A 17,425-nucleotide genomic window follows, 5' to 3' on the forward strand; every position below is an offset into this window, starting at 1 on the left:
TTCAGCAGTGCCTAGGTACCCCAGCCTACATGCAAAGAGCAGTTCCTAAGCATTTGGTATAAAATGAGTCATTGAAAATCCCGCCTTTTCAGAATATGCTTCATTCCAAGCAATGGGAAAGTGGAAGAGGAGTGCCACAGCTTCAGCTTTCTGCCGTCGTGGTAGTGAAAAGCTCACTTACACCACCCATAATCTGAACGGACTGAAGAAATGAATCTCATTGAAATGCAATGAAGTCTGCTAAATGTGCAAAATCTATGGTATCAGTAGGGCTTAATGAAGTAAAGTCTGTTTTAAAGGTGAAGTAAACTTTCCAAGAGAGAAGGCTGGTTTAACCCTGAGCACGTTGCCCACCAAGGAACGTGGAACAGTTTGTTCTCAGTGGAAGTTCCTGCCCCCGAGCTGGTTGTGCGCAGCCACCCAGGGTCCCCAAGCCCTGTCCCAGCGCAGCCGGCACTGCTCGCCGGGCCGGCCTCACGCCCCAGGCGCTGCCGCAGCGCCGGCACCGGGACCGGGACCGCGCCCGCACCCGCGGGGCCGCGGAGCGGGAGGGGCCGGGCCCGCCGAGCCCGCCTTGCTGAGGGGCGGCGGGGGCCGCTCCCGCGCAGCTCCGCCGGCCGCCGCCGCGCCGGCTTCCCTCGGCTTTTCGCAGCACCTCCCTCGCCTGCCTCCGCCCCCCATCCAGTGGCTGTCCCAGCTGCCGGGGCCGCCGGCGCGCCTGCTGCGCCCAGTGCTGAGCGAGCGGCGCGGCGGGCGGGACGGGACAGCACAGCACAGCCCAGCCAGCCCAGCACAGCACAGCCCAGCCCAGCACAGCACGAGACGGGACGGGACGGGCGGGACAGCGCGGACGGGACGGGCGGTCGCCCGGCGCCAGGTGAGCAGCTGCGGGCTTGCGGGAGCAGAGGCGGCCGGGCTCCCGAGGGTGGGAGGGACGGGCAGCGCGGCGGCTGCGGGGATAGGAGTCGCCCTGAGCCGGGTGGAGGTGAGCGACTCCGCGGGCCCGGGCGGCGGAGGTGCGCGGCTCCCTTGGGATGGGCTTTCCCGCCGACTCTTCCCGGAGGGACGAGCGGGGTTCGGGCGAGGAGGTCCCGCGGGGGCGGCGGTGGTGGGTGGAGTAGCGCAGGTCGGGGAGCTCCGACCTGCGCGGGCGAGCCCCGCGGCTCCCGCTTAGTCACGGATCCTCCCCTGTGTTGGCCCTGCGGGTCCGGCCCGGCCGGGGCAGCGCGGCCCGGGGGCTGAGGGGGAGGTGCCGCGGCGGGCCCGGCCCGTTGGGGCTCGCGCCGGGCCGGTGAGGGGCGAGGCCGCCCTGAGGGGCTGCGGGCAGCGCGGCCCGGCTGCGTCCTGAGCGGCGCTCACCAGGTACAGCTCTCCGTGCTGCTGGTGGAAAGCTCTCCTTCAGCTTTCCAGCATGAAGCGCTTAATCAGTCAACGGCGAGAAACGTTTAGTAACATGGTGAAAATGGTCTAAAAAGTGACCGATTTTTGTAGAGCTGTTGGTGGGGTTTGGATGAGGTTTATAGACGGAGAGACAGGGTAGTGTCCCGTTGGGACAGCATTGCTAGACCGGCTCGGGGTTTGCTCTCACACCCATTTTCTGTGGGAACGGGTGCAGAGAATATATTCAGCTTGAAAGTTTTCCCTGCTTCTTTTGCATACAGCCTGCATCGCTGAAAGTGATGTCTTCAGAATCACCTTTTGTGCACAATAATTATTTCGCGTGGGGGAGGTTGTCTGGGGTTTTTTTGTCATATTTACTGGCTAAGTGACTGGAAGCATCCTTTCTTGACTGAATTTATTTTTGCTTTGGAAATGTATAGGTTTCATCATTCATGGATAGTACTTCTAACAGTACTGAACTCAGTTGCTTTACTGTGTTATTTTCTTGAATGGATTTATGTGGAAACAGGGAATAAATGTTTGTAAACTAGTTCAAGACGTGCTTGTCCACCAAATTAAATGTGTGATTGCGTAAGCCTCGGCTGGTTTTGACTTCCATGAAATCATAGAATTGGTAAGGTGGGGAGGAACCACAGTGGGTCATCTGTGCCAACCTCCCTGCTCAAATCAGTTTGAGTCATGCTGAAGGTGTGTTGGAATGGGCTTCAACATGAGCCAAAATAGAGTTTACAACCTCCAGATCTAAGAGATATCAATCCCAAATCAAATTAGTTGTGTCTTCAGTTCTGTCATTTGTACTGAAAAAGTAAATCTGGTGTTATGTGTGCCTACTCAGAACATGTTCCTCCCTGTTGTTTGCACAGGCTAACAGAGTACATCATCACCAGAAGAGAACTGCACAAGCTGATATTCCTGTTCTTAAGCTTTTGACCTTAAGGGTATTCCCAAGTGGAAAGCAGACTTCTGTAACTGTTTCCATGGGGGAAACAAGCAAAATTTGTTCCTCTGCTAGGTGACCAGTAGTGTGTTTATTGAATTAAACGAAAGAACAAAAAAACCATGTCTTTGCTTAGGAGGATCTCCAAGTACTTGTCTTCACTGAGGTAGCACACATAAAATTTAATGATGAAGACCAATCTCTGAAGTGGAATGTTGTGAAAGAAGATGCAAGGAAGAAATCGCACTTCAACAAAATTTGCTCAGATACAAATTGGGGCCACAAAATTTTCTAGTTACACTGTAAGATAACACAAAATTTGCTCAGATACAAATTGGGGCCACAAAGTTTTCTGCTTACACTGTAAGATAATATTATGTCATTTCTACTATGCTAGCAAGTGAGCTAGTGTTATTGGTATCTTTATTACTTTAGTGTCTTAAGATAATTCTGTAGTCAAAAGGAGTTTGTAGCACGTTCTTTTTTCTTCAGTGCCTTCCAAATTTAATGTTAAACTTCTGTTTCTAATACATGAACAGAAGTTGGCTCAGATTAGGGCCAGTTGGAGAGAGATGAAGGACTAGATTCCCATTCTCAAGTTAATTATTCCGTTTACAGTTTTTGTGCTGTGAGTGCTCTTAGTCAGGTCTTCCACTAGTGACTGTAGAGTGCTGGCAGATTTAGAAAGTTTGGGAGTTCATGGGAGAATAACTCTCGTTAAATTTGAACAATTTTTAGTTCTTAATATGTAACATGATCACGGGTATTGGCAAATGCAGTTTAGCTTTAAAACTGACCACTACACTTGAGTTTTATGTTTTCAGTGGAATATTAGATTAGATTATTTGAAGGCCAAAGTAAGAGTAGCTCATGGAAGTAATCTCATAGACTCCAATGTAAAAAATAGCATGAATAAGTAATATTTTTTGGCCTGAAATGTTAGCTTTATGATAAATGGTAAGTCTACTAGTGGTTTTGTATATCTAGGTTCAGTTAAAAGCTTTGCTCTTTTCCAGATGCAAGGATTTAGAGAATATTAATTTGTTGGTAGGTGCCACTCAGCTTGTGAACATAAATGGAGTTGATATTTTTTGTTTGTTAGACACATATTCATGATTATTAAGGTCTTACTCTTTCCAGTCATAGATTCCTGGAGTTACAGTTGGGAAAAGTTCTATAATTGCTCTATGAAAAAGGTGGTCTTGTATAACTATATGGTAATTAATAGGACTCAATTACTTGGGACTCTTGCATTCCTTTTGTGACAAAATACCTTTGAAATTTATTGTTGCTCAGCATGGACTAAGGGTCTTTTGTAGCTGACATTAAATCAAAGACAAAAAAAATCCATATCAAACTCCTCTCTGCCTGAGTCACATGGATTTGTCTTCAGCTGTGAGCTGAATAGTTTTATACCACAGGTATTCAACCTGTGAGTGCTACCTACATCAGATTCAGGACAGTTTTATTGCAGGTGTCGTGCAGTGGAACTGAGACAGGATTTTAGAAGTTCAAGTTCAAGTCCCAGACTCAGCATTTTTGGTCTTTCTTTTATTGATGAGTTGTGTGGCACAGAAATATAAATACTGCTTGGCACAACAGCTACTTTTCACAACAGCTACTATAAGCTAGTGCCTTATAGAAATGTAATTTTGTTGCTCTGCTCTAGGTCCACTTCTGCTGGCTGCTTCAATATGGTGTTCTTAACAGCTCAGAGAAAAAGTACAGTTAGTAACATGATGAGTTTATTTTAGTTTATTTTAAAAGAAAACTGTAGAATGTCAGTTATACTAGATAAGACAGTAGATAGAAAAGAAATACTTTATAAAGTTCCTCAATCTACTTAAAATACTTTTTCAATCTGTAGAATTTATAGAAAATTACTAAGATTTATTACAGTATTTTTGTTTAGTGAAATTTGCATGAGTACCTCAAGTGATGCCTTAGTTACCAAAAAGAACAACCCCCCACAAATTAAGCACTATTTTCTCATTTCTATTGTTCCTTAAAGGAATCATTGAGGAGTTATGGTCTAAGAGATCCATCAGAAGGTTTGCTGGAAGTTGTCATGTTTGACAAGATGTGACACTTCTAGAAATGGTAGAATTAGAAAGACAAAGAGTAATGTGATTATGATAATTTTGGAAATGTTATTGTGAACACATAACAAATCTTATCTTTTACTGATACTTTTAATGGTCAAAATATTCTCTTAGTAAGTCCCTTTCTTTAGAGAAAAGAGGACTGTGCCTCTCTGCCTGGATTTATTAGCCATTTGGGCATGCCTGATTGTGAATGCTGCTAAATTCCCTGTTTAAGTTCTAAGTTCCCAAGCAGACTTTGAATACCTTTGTTTCTTTTGCACCAAACTAATTATGAACAGAAACTGACTGAATGGGCTTCTGATGGGCTTCATGTTTTGAAGTGACTTTGTCCCGCCATTATTTATTCATAGCATAGTCCATGTATTCATATAAGTTGGATGAAAATGCTTTCCTTTTTCACTCCCATCTATGTTTTGGCAAGTCAGCAATGTGGTGATTGTGGTTTATTTCTGAGAAGGCAAATAACTTTGTTATAGAGGTGATGATGGTGAAAAAAAACATTTGGAGTGTAGTTGTACAAAGTAATTTTTTGAGCTTATACATTTGTGGAGGGGCACACAGGAATGGTTCAGATTTAAAGAAATTTTTCTGGAGCTGCTTTCAAGTCATCTACTCACCTGTGTGATGACTTTCAAGTGTTTATGAATGTTTGCTCTTCACTAACTTGTTTCAGTTGTAGTAGTCTAACATGGGCAGTGGTACCATCTCTTGTTCCTCTGCAGACACTTACACTGAGCCCTGAGGAGGAGAAGTGCTAAAGGAGGCCAGAATGCTGTTCTGGCATAACCCTGTTTCCTAGAATGTCCTGATAGGGGTTCCCTAAATATCTACCCCATGTGGAGACTGAAGTGCCAACACGACTGTATTTCCTTAGGCTGTGTAGGGTAGTGGTGCCATATTCTATATTAGAGTTTTAGTGGGACTTTGGAAGATGTTTGCCTCAGTGCAGCCATCCTTCCAAAGTGATGAGTTCTATCTCTGTGGTACAAGCTGTTGGTTTTGGTCATTGGGCTGTTGACTGAAAGAGTCTGAGGGACTGCTATAAACCACCCCCACCCCCCTCTTTCAAAAAAAACCCTCCACCAAATACTGTGCTTCTTAGCTAGCTGAGAAATTTTAATTTCCCAGTGCAAGATCCAAGAGACCTGTTAAGTCCATGAAGTGAAGCTTAGGATGAAATCACAGTATAATTTCTTTTTTAGGGTGTTGCTATTCAAGCCAAGAGAGCTTGGAAAAGAGATCGGGTAAGAAAAGTGTAAACTGAGCAGAAACAACTATTTACTTTTTATTTTCCTTCACTTACAGTAAGATGAAACTTTCAGAACTCTTTTTTTTTTTTTTTTAAAGTAGGAAAATTGAAAGCATGAGCTGGACAATCTTTTTTTTGGCATGCCTGGCGCTCACCTGACTCCTCACAGCCTGCTTAAATTGTTCACTGATACAAATATTTGAGGTTTAGAAAACTCTTTGTCCTTCTCTCTTTCTGCATCTTTGTATTCATCTTAGTAGCTGAATACAAAGGTTTATGAAAACTTTTTGTGTACTTTTTCGTGGTTATATATCTATATACCCTTTCTCTTGCTTTTATATGGCTCAAGGTGCATGCATAGTGTTCTTATAATCTTTTCTGACGTGCCAACCTTTGTGTGGTCTTCTACTCTGCAGAACACTTCTTGTTGTTTCCCCCCTCCATTAAAGCTATATATTCCATACCCCAAAGTGTTAGGGAAAATATAAACAACATGTCTGAAGTTGAAATCATCAGACTTGTGCCAAACATAAATACTTTTATTGCATCTCTGTTTGTTGTGCTTCATCAATACTTTGTAAACTCTTTTAAGAGGAAATCTGCTCAGGCATTGTCAGTGAAGGGCTTGTTCGTTTGCTCTGGAATTAATAGAGGGTGTGAGTAAAGCTGTGCTCTTGAGGGAATACATCATGCAGACAAGGATTTCCTGGACAGTGTAAAACTTTTATAAGAGCTAGAGAAAGGTCTCTTGCTCATCTCCCAGGTGACAATTGGATATGAGGAGGTGAAACATTTCTAGTCTGGGTAAGAGGGAACAAAACAAAACAAAAATTGCCCCCTGTCCTTTTTTTGCACTATATAGAGCACAAGTTGCTGTATAAGAGAATTAAGTACCAAAAGTGCAGGTTTATTTGACCCTGAGTTCCATAATGGAGAGCCATGCAATAGCATCTTCAACTCCACAGGCCTAAGTGATTAAGTTTGCACTTTTACATGAATCTAAGGGGAGATCTGTGAGTTGAAGTGAAGGCAGACCTTGGTTTGCACAGCTGGGCATTTATAAAATAAAATATATTAAAAAGTTATTCTAATGATAATATCCTGCAGCAGTGAAAGGCTAAACAAAGGAATGTATTTCACAGAGAGTTCATCCTCCAGTTCTCTGAAGAACTCAATCAACCAGCTGAGTTTTGCAGATGACTGATGTCTGTGCTTAAGTGGCTTGTTGCTCACTGTAAGCCAACTTATAAAGAAGTAAAATATTTACTATCTTTGAAAACAGTAATGATTTATGTCAGGAGGAAGGTCCTTGAACTTGAACACATTACTGTTACAGTCTTAGAAAAAGCTGGTGTTTTACATAAAGTGACTAAATGAACATGGTGACTATATAGAATACAGTTTTTACAGATGTGATTAAGACTAGAGAAAATTATTGAAAACCAAATTATTATCAGACAATAATATTCCTATTACTGTCTTCTGGAAAAACACATAAAAAACCCCCATGGAGCAGCATTTTGAACCCAATGGTGCTACTTCTGCTGTTAAGTCAGTAAATTCTGTATATGCCAAGATTTACTGTGACACAATAGTTTCCAACATAAGCGTCCTCCCTATTACATCTAAGTTGCTTCAGCCAAAAATTAAAAATAACATGAAAACTTCACTGCATTTTGGTTCCAGTCTGGAAAATATAAGGAGTTGATAGAAGAAGTCTACAGTCTTATATTCTGAAAGGAAAGACATCAAGAAGTTTTCATACCTGGGCAGTTTGATGTATTTCTCTTGCTTGTTTTAACCTTTTGTCACCTGGTATAGACTTGAATAAGGCTGAATATCACAGAAGAGCAGCCAGAAGCTTACCATTCATTATTATCCTCCTCCTAAGCTGTAGCTTCTATAAATTCGGGAAATATTGTTATTGAAATCTACAATCTTAATAGGGGATGAAAACAGAAGATTGAATGAGACCCAAAGACCATGGATGAAATAAGTGTGGCTTAAACAAAGCAGTTTGAGGTGCAGCAGTAGACAGCATGATTGGAACCAAATGAATGATTGTTTTGGGCCATGATTTCCAACATAAGTTTCTGTAACCAGCTGTTTATGCATTGGCAGTGAGAACCTGCTCTGGCTAAACCTTAGCATAAAAGAACTAATAGTTTATTAAATGCTAAAGATTGCCAGAAAATACGTATTTTCAACATGAATTGTGAAATTGGGATGTGAAATTTTTCCAAAAATGATGTAACAAAATATGTTACAGAACACAACTGCTGTATTTATGTTTTTCACTTTCTTTGGCTTTAGTCCTATGAAAATATATCTGCTGTACTGCAAGGCAAGCAGTTGTTGAAGGTAAGTGCTAAATGTCTTGATATTTCACCTATGGATGCACTACTTGGAAAGTAGTAAAGTGAAATAGCAGGGCATGAGCTAATTATTATTAATGATAGGAATTAAAACTCCTTTTTTATACCATCTTCTTGTCTTTGTTTCCACTAACCTCTGTAATTTGCAAAGAGTGTGATATTAACGCAGAACTGTGACCTGTATAACAAAACAGACAAACAAAAAAATTCCAATTTTTCAAAATATGTTTGTTCATTTGTTTTAAGAAAAATGCTCTCAATTATAGTTTGACTTTCAAATTAATAAGATGGTGTGAAATGTTGTAAGACCTGGGTACAAGGTTGTCATTGGTCAAAATAAGACACTCTTCGTGGAGAGCAAACAGGACATAACAGATTTATGCCTGAGCCTTTAATTTCTATTTTCCAAATTTTCATTTTTTTCTGCTGACCATAAATAAATGTTTTATATTGTCATTTCAGACACTTAGCTCTTTGTAAATAAAAACCACTTGGTTGTAACTGAGAAAATGAAGCCAGCTGGTTACATCTTTACCTGAAGTCTGTGCACAGAATTCTTTCCCAGACTTGGGTGGCTCAGTAGCTATTGTATTTGATCAGATTTGCTTGATATACATGTGAAAATTTTTCATCCTGCTGCAAAAACTATGCATAATTATGCTGGGCTCCCTGAGTCACACTATATTCATCTATTATGAAGAAGAATACAAATGTTCATTTGAACACGTGAGCAAATTAATAACAAATGAAAAGAATCCCTTATGCCTAATTCTGTAATGTTCACAACTATAAATCTGCAATTCCATTACTGTTCAGGATCATTAAGAATGAAGATTTAGGATTCTAATACAGAAAAGGGCTCAAATAATTTTGAGAAGAACATAATGACCAAATGTTTTGGAATGTATCATATGATCTTTATTTGAATAGATATGGTGAAATTCTATTTTATATCTTGCTTTTTTAATTAAAAAAGTACCAAAGACAGCAGCATGTTTTTCTTTAGTAGTGTCTAAACAACTTTGTTGCAAAAATAAAGGAACACAAATGTTACTTTCCCAACTCTTATAATTGTATATTTTATCTAAACACTGGAACAAGTCTTGAACTAGTGTAGCTGTTCAAAGTCTTGCAAAAAGTCAGTTGAGCTGACCGTGTTAGTATTTCACTTTATATTCCTGTTATCTGGATTTTATTGCTTTGCCTGGGATCATTAATTTTCCTTCATAGCTTTGAATAGTTTTGGAGTTCTTGATGTGACTGTGTTCAGTCAGCAAGAAGCTCTGACTCTGTCCCTACTTGTCTTTGCCAGGCCCATCTCTTGGAGTGAGTACAATGTCAAAAAACCCCAGATGAGACAAAAACCTAAATGTACAGAAAGTATTTTTTACAGCCTTTTGTTTAAACACTGGGCAAATATTAACAAAGCTCCCTCTGAAATGCCAGAGTTAGAGGAAGGTCCATTCAAACTCCTCAGGGCTACAGAGTGCTCAGGCAGGGCTGGAGTCAGTACCAGGAATTTCTTGGCTCCTGTACTCAAATTTAGGCTTTTGTAATGCGGTTTTTATTTCTGGGGGTGGGACACTAACATCATTGTCTAATGAGCTCTGCCAAACAAAACAGAAGGCATGCTTGGTGGTTCAGGAGTAAACCTCTGTCCTAGTCAGCTCATTTCATGTGCATCTGTTTGCAGGGCTGAGGCTTAAGGAGAAAACAAAAGCAGGGAATGTAGGAGTATTCCCAATCGGTATCATATGTGGCACAAAGCAAGCAGCTTGCCTCATTACTTACCAGCATCAATGGCTACATCTGTGGGTGCCACTGAGTATTTTTGGGCTTCGTCCCATTCACTTTTCAACTCTTGATGTCTAGGTAGTGGAGAAAAGAGATGCTGGAAATTTTGCTTGTTTTGGTGTCTAAATGCATCACTATGGATGGGTGGTTTAGTGTACAAAAGATTTCCCCATAAAATAGAAGAACAGATACGCAGCTTGGTTTTGCTTGGAAATGACCTAATTTGAGCCTAGACTGCAAAATGTAAGTAAACAAAGAAAGGAAACAGTTTTTGGATGAGCATCTCTTTTAACCCTAGGAAAATTACATTGTAAATGCACAGTCCTTGAAATTGTCAGATATATTTAGGCACAACAATTTTCATTATCAGGTTCTTAGGATAATTAATTTAATTCTGCTACTCAGGTTGCTGATGGAACAACTTTATTAATACATGATTTTTAGGCGTTCAGAGAAGCAGGCTGAGGACAGGTTTGAACATGTTTCCTGGGATCTTTAGAAAGCTAGCCCATCACTGACATTTCTGGCCTTTTGTTACTTGTTTTTATTTGGTTTTGATCTGTTCCTGCATAGAAATGTGTATATTAGGTATGACTATTGTTTTAGCATGTGATTTATTTTGTCAGCTTTTTTTTTATTAGAAGTATTGCATGTTGCAATTCTTGAAAACACTGGCAACAATGTTGCAGTGCTCTTTATTTTTAAAAAGCCTTTGCTTTAGGTTTCTATGTTATGTTGTTATATGTTTATAATTTATTTGCACATAAGTTTAATAAATTTTTGAAGTTTCAATTACTTAGCAACTTCACTGTTTCTTAGTTTATTCCTGTGGCACTTCGCTGGCAGAGTTCAGCCCATAGTAACCATTGTAAATTAATAAATATTTACATTTGTGTGAATCTTTCAAAAACATTACATTTTAGCCCCAACCTTAAAAAAAATATAAAACTCCTGGAAGAGTTCACCATTTAGCAAGTACCTGAAAAGAAGGGAAGCTACTGCAACCTGACACAGCCTGAGCAGAAGTTCAGTGCAGTTTGTGAGCAGTGTTAGTGCTAACCAAGGCACTTGCACATGCACCTAATTTGTGATGGCCAAGTTAAACTTCTGGTGTCAGGCAGAATGCTCTGATCCACCCTGAAGCTGATACATGAAAGATATTCAATATGTAAAGTTTACTGCTTGCATGTTTCAATAATCAGCTACAGAATCACTTGCCACTATGTATCTAAACTTTTTTGTATAGGAAAAAGCACTTGAGTGTTTCTTTCAGCATGTAAAATATTTAGATGCACCTTTTTTAAAAAAGATCTTAAAAATATTTCCTAGAAGTGTATCTCTTATAACAGAAAGGTGGACAAACCAGGTTTTCATTATATTGTTCATGAACTTGCTGCCCACAGTGATTTGTGGCTGTTAAAGTGTCACATGAGAGAATGTGTGGGTAAAGGACTGAAGAGATGCTGTCTTAAATACTTACTGAGATTAATAAAGCTTTTGGACAACCTTTCTATGATTGCTCTGTCAGCTTTTGTTTGGGTTTTATGTTGTGTGCGAATCTTTTGGAGGGGTTTGTTAATTTGTTTTTCAAATGCTGAAAGTCTTATTTGTGCAAGAAGTCATGGCTATGCTCTGATGTGTTTGTAGTCTTTGGAGAATTAGAGCTTGGATGGGTTTTCTTTGGGTTTGTTTTTTTTTCTTTTTTTCCTTTCAGCAAAGGGGAATCTCTTTCTCTCTTAGTGTCTTGGCAATATACAGAGTATCTGTGCATTTCTGTGCAATATATACCCAATAGTATAACAGGGTTGAGAAGATTTATGCTCATGTTGGAAACATATTTTGTCATAATGTCCATACACCTACATGTTTTCTAGTCATTGTGGTTTATTTATTTATCTGTTTCTTCTAGAATGGTTGCTTGGGGAAAACAGCACTGCTGTGTTGGCAGAATACGGGATATTTTCTTGAGATCCAGGATTGTTCAAGCAGTCCTTTTACTTCAGTTGTTCTTGGCTACAGCAAGCAAAGGTAAGAGAATTTTTTCCTGATTGGTCTAGTGTTGGTATTCCAAATAAATACCATTAGACTTGATGAATAGGACTTTTGAATATATTCAACCAGGCAAGTTTTTGCCTCTTGAAAACAAGAGGAAAAACTGTCACTAACAAGAAATGAAACACTTGGTGCTTAGCATTTTGGATGCTTTGTATGTTTTCATAAAATGTCATTGGTAGTACTTCTTCTAGGCTGTGGATGAGGAGAGAACCAAAACACAATTTGTAATAACAAGACAAATTATTTTATTACTGGGGTTTTTTTGAGCTGGAAGTGTTACTAATTTCAGAACATGTTGTTAAATCTTTTACACTGCTCTTACAAAACCACCACAAGATCTTTTGAGCTTTGCAGTATTTAGGGTGTGTGTGAGTGTAGAACATCTGCATTGATCTTGGTTGTGGTTCTGAATATGGCTAAGGAAATGGTAGTAAGGCCCAAAACATGTAACAGAAACAAAGTATTTGAATGTGGCAGTTCATTCTCTTTATGTAACAGTAAATGAAAAATAAATTGATAAGGTTCTTGTGGAAAACTGACATAGGGATGCTTTTGTCTAAGGTTAAGTAAAATAAAGTGAGGTAAAATAATTTGTGTTTTTTCATGGCTGAAAAATTTCAGTTTTTTCTGTAAACTGATGGTTAGTCTGTTACTGCTCTGGACCTCAGCTGATAAAGATAACAGTGCTTGTCATTCATACAGTTTCCTTATGTCAATAATGTGCAGTGCATTTAACTTGTTACTAATGTGCTTAGTGTATTAAAAAAATCTGAGTGTTTTTTGCTGTGTGCTTAATGGCTAGTTTCAGAACCTTCTTTCTGTGTCATGGCATGTTATTTTACTCTAAGTCAGAACTTGCAGTTCTGATTTACTGCCTTATTTTTTTTAATTTAAGTGTGCTTGCTTAATGATATTGTACAACCAATGAGGTTTTATGGGTTACAGACTAGACTAATTTTGACTCTAATTCTCTAGATACAGTGACTTTTGCAAAATGTTTCTATTGAGACAGAATCTGAGATTCAGGTGATAAACCTGCTGCTAAGATGGAGAGGTGTTAACCTCTTGCACTTTAAATAGTCAAAAGGACAGAGCTGCTCAGCAGATGGACAGATGTCATAGAAGAGTTTTTCCAGGGAAAATTTAACTGTATCTAAAGTTCTGAGGAAGCGAGCAAAGAGGGATTTCATTTTTCACCTTTGTGTCACTTAAAACTGTCATTAATCATCAAAGAAAGCTAAACTGACACAAGAGTGTGTTTAAGTTTCCCCCCTATTTTATTGGGGTGTTTTGGTTTTAGGCTGTCAGCAGTTAGTAGTATCAGCAGCATCTCTACTCAGTTCTCTCCTCATCTCAGGTATCAAGGTATTTTTGTGTTGTCCAAAAAATATGAAGAGGGAAGAACTTCTGTGTTCTCTTTGATGCTCAGGATGCTGGATAAGGTGATGTTGTTTATCCCCAGCTAAACAAATAGGACTGTGAATGAAAAGGAGGGATGAAATTGATTGTGGGGAAACAGTACTTAGCTTCAGATTTTTAAAGTATTCAACAGAATTGAGTGACCCACACATAGAAAATTTAGAGTTTTAGGCTTTTTATAAAAAACAGTTATGAGCTCCAGATAGAATACGTGAGTATACAAGAGTCTTTTGATGTCATTTTAGCGGACTGTAGTGAGCCAAATGTGTCACAGGTGGCAAACACTTGCAAGGAAGTTAATAACTACTGTTACTTGTTAAAAGCCAGATTGTGCAGACGTATAAACTTGTGACTATTTTTATTCAAGAGAATACCTGACTGTATTAATGCTCAGCTGTATACTGATCCAGAGGCTATGAGTAATATGAGGAAAATAACACTGGTGCTCATGTACGGAGAGAATCTACTCCTGTAGGTCTAATTCTTAATACCTACCTAATTCTTAATACCTAATGGCTATCTCTTGTAACGATAACAATTATCACTGTCTAAAAATGTTTAGAAAAAAGAAAGAGATGCATTTTGGTTTTATATTGTCATTCTCAGAAAATTAATTTTAAACATTTAGAAGCATGTGCATACATTTCAGGATTTCTTTTAGGGCTTAAGAGAACATGCTTGTTAAATACGTGTTTTTAGCTTAAGTGAGAGCAAAACCCCCAGGTTTTGCATCTCTTAGAGATAAGTATAGTAAGAATAAAAAATTTTCATTTCTGAAAAGGCTTATGTGCCCAAATACAGCAAAAGACATTGAACAGTCAGCCCATGATTACTACTGAATGGAGTTTCCTTCACTCCAAATTGTGGTTTTGGGTTTTTTTTGTTGTTGTTGTTGTTTTGTGTTTTTTTTTGTTTGTTTGGGTTTTGTTTTGTTTTTAATTATTATTGTTATTTATATTTATCTTACTCTGGATTTTTCTTACTCTGGAGCTGTTTGAAGCATTCTTCTCATTATGCTCCCTTTTCTGTGCTGTGAAGGTGTGTTCATGGCTACTTTTCTGAATTTGTTGCATTGTCTGCATGCAAGGAGACTCCAGGAATGCCTCTGTTAGAGCACAGGCAGTTCCAGCTCCTCGGTTCCATGGTCAAGCGTGGGTCACAGCCCGCAACCACCATTGCTCGAGAAAGTCAGTGATGATTAACAGATCTTCTAAAGGCTTTACTGTAACGTCATCTCTTGCTTACAATGCATCCACCCACATGGCAAGGAGACTTATTCAAGATATACTGATAATTAATTTCTAACATAATGCTGTACTGCACTTACTTGGAACAACAGAGTGCATTTTCTGACTATGATTACAATTTCCTTTCTGCTTTTTCAGCATTCTTTCGGTAGATAAAGCATATTAAAATTTCCAGCCTTGCAACAATTCAGATAGTATTGGTTTCCATTCTCTTAATTTTGGCATCTCTTTTTGGCACTTTTTTTAATGACTGTTTAGAGCAAAGTGGGCCATCTTTCCAGTTTCCAGAAGGGTAGACCTTTATATGTAAACACTTTTCTAGTTTAAATTCATTCTTCAGGCTTTGCATATTGATCAACAGCAGTCTTTTTGGATTATATAAAGCAGACCAGAAGAATCATCAGCAGATTGATGTCATTTTGCATAATTTCTCTTGGCTGTCTTACAACTGTTTTTCATCTACAAGTTTGTGTCCTCTCTGGCTCCCTTGACAACTTTGAAGTCCCAATTCCCCTAAAGAATGTAAAAGAAATTAGCAGCCCTTTAATTCACTATTGGCATATCAACACTGCTTTAATGCTTAACATGAAATCAAGCCTCTCTCAGAATTCCTTCACTTCCCAATCCAAGTCTGCTGATGATACTTCAAGTTTTGATTAGTATTTTTGCTCAGGAATGGAATTCCAGTCTGTCAATTTGGATAGTTAACAGTAACTTCAAGTTTTGAAGCTGTGTCAGGAAACTTCCCTTGCCAGTCAATTTCTACTTAATAATGAAAGACTTGAGCAATTTTTTTATTTGGAAAGACTGTGTCACCAGTATTGGCATGTAACTAGCTGGCTATTTCCTTTATAAAATTGGTTTCCTTATGACCTGTCCATGCTGTCAGATGGACATCTGTTTTAATTTTACTTAAAAAGGTAGGTATATTTGAGCCCCCATTTTGAAAAATTTCATATTCTGTGACACTTTCCCCTCCCATCCAGTCTTCCTCATCCAGCTTTTAAGTAATTTTAAAAATTAGTTTTCCATACTCTGAAGTATTCTTAGCTGGGTATTGCAGATTTGCTTTCAGACTCTGACAAATTGCCAAACTGAGTGAGTGAATTCATGCTGCAGGATTAGGCAGGGGAGGCTTGCTGTTGGGTCAAGTATGCCTTTCTTCTCCTTTGCCATTTAGAACCAGTCTAAGTATTAACTCACCATTCAGAATCCACCATCTGCTAGTTACGAATTTCACCTAATTTTAGCCTGTGCCCAGAGAGTTTTTGTTTGGTCTATGGCCTTGCATGGCACTTCTGTCATGTATTTTGAACTTCAGGAATGATTCCAGGTTGTGAAAAATGCCTGCAAGCTTCTGCTAGTTAGCATCACAGAGAGACTCTCAGATCTATAGGATGCAACAAGAATAGGTATCAATGACTTTCCATGAAACTGGATTGATTTATTTTCTGTTTCAAATGTTTCTGGTAGCTTGTACCTATCAAGTTGCACTTGGAAGTTAGGAACTTTCTCCTTGTTTTTCCTTGTTGCTATTGAAAAACAAATTTGGGAGCCTGGAGGTCAAGAGACAGAAAAGTTGTCAGAACTGGTCTGATGAAAACTGGCACTCTGGTTGCCTGAGCACATTACAGAAGAACTGGCTGTGATCTTGACAGCTAACTAGGACTATGAACATAACCTGCCCTGGAAAAAAAACCCTGATCCAAGTTGCCTGGAAGTTTTTCTTCTTACAGAGGAGCTAATGGAAAAGGTTTTTTCCTATGTTGGACGATCTTTTTCTGCTTTTTAACCCTGACCAACCATGATTAATCCCATACATCCTCTGGAATGTTCATAAAAACTCTGCATATATTGATAAATAATTACCTCCCTAATAGTGTCAGTAGTGTGTTCTCTTGCACTGGCTGAACGTCTAACAGGCTGTTTCATTTTTCTGTTGTTCCATTTCATGTTCCAAAGGAACTTTTTCTCATTTTGCTGCTGCTGTGTACACCATAAAGCAAGCAGCGATGATATGATTATGCAATTAAGTGTGCATCTCTCCACAAAATAAGATTCATCTCCAAAGAGTTCACATCTACAACCACAAAAGTCTGTCCTTTCCTGTACTGGGACAATGAAAGAAATGAGGCACCTACAAGAATTGAGCAGTTACGATCATGTTTCAGTGTTTGAGGCATTGTCTGGAACTACTTGTTATATAGGGAAGGTGCCCACTGGACCTTTTGTTTATGAACAAAGAGGGTTGATGGATGATGTGATGGTTGGAGGCCTCAGCAATTACAAAATTATTAGCTTTTGATTTTTGGAGACTTAAGGAGGGGACTCAGCAGAACTGCCACCTTGGACTTCTGGAAGGGAGACTTTGGCATGTTTAGGGGATTGGTTGACGGAGTCCTTTGGGAAGCAGCCCTGAAGGGCAAAGGAGTCCAGGAAGGCTGGACTTCTACTTCAAGAAGGAATTCTCAAAGGGGCAGAAGCAGTTCAAAGCAGCAGAAGATGAGCCAGTGGGGAAGATGATCAGCCTAGCTGAACAGAGAACTTTGGCTGGAACTCAGGAAAGAAGAGTTTATGACCTTTGGAAGAAGGGGCAGGAAACTCAGGAGGACTACAAGGATGCCTTAAGGTTAGGCAGGGAGAAAATCAGAAGGGCCAAAACACAAGTTAAATTTAATCTGGCTACTGCCATAAAACCAAAAAATATTTGTATAAATACTTTAACAAGAAAAGGGCGAAGGAGAATCTCCAGCCTTTATTGGGGTAAAGGGGAAATGTGGTGACAAAGGGTGAGGAAAAGGCTGGTGTACTTCATGCTTTCTTTGCCTTAGTCTCAGAGTACC

The 17,425-nt window shown here is 39.5% G+C and overlaps 1 protein-coding gene across 1 annotated transcript in view; it reads left to right on the plus strand.

Annotated features, from left to right (window-relative positions):
• Window positions 1-830: 830 nt before the first annotated feature.
• Window positions 831-17,425, plus strand: part of ADGRG2 (adhesion G protein-coupled receptor G2) — a 55,742-nt gene continuing 39,147 nt past the window's right edge. The window contains exons 1-2 of the mRNA XM_036383585.1: window positions 831-877; window positions 11,771-11,889. Coding sequence (XP_036239478.1) covers window positions 11,772-11,889 — 118 coding nt within the window. The 5' untranslated portion in view covers window positions 831-877; window position 11,771. The remainder of the gene's footprint in view (window positions 878-11,770; window positions 11,890-17,425) is intronic.

The sequence above is a fragment of the Molothrus ater genome, chromosome 2, assembly GCF_012460135.2.
Source record: "Molothrus ater isolate BHLD 08-10-18 breed brown headed cowbird chromosome 2, BPBGC_Mater_1.1, whole genome shotgun sequence".
Classification (NCBI taxonomy): domain Eukaryota; kingdom Metazoa; phylum Chordata; class Aves; order Passeriformes; family Icteridae; genus Molothrus; species Molothrus ater.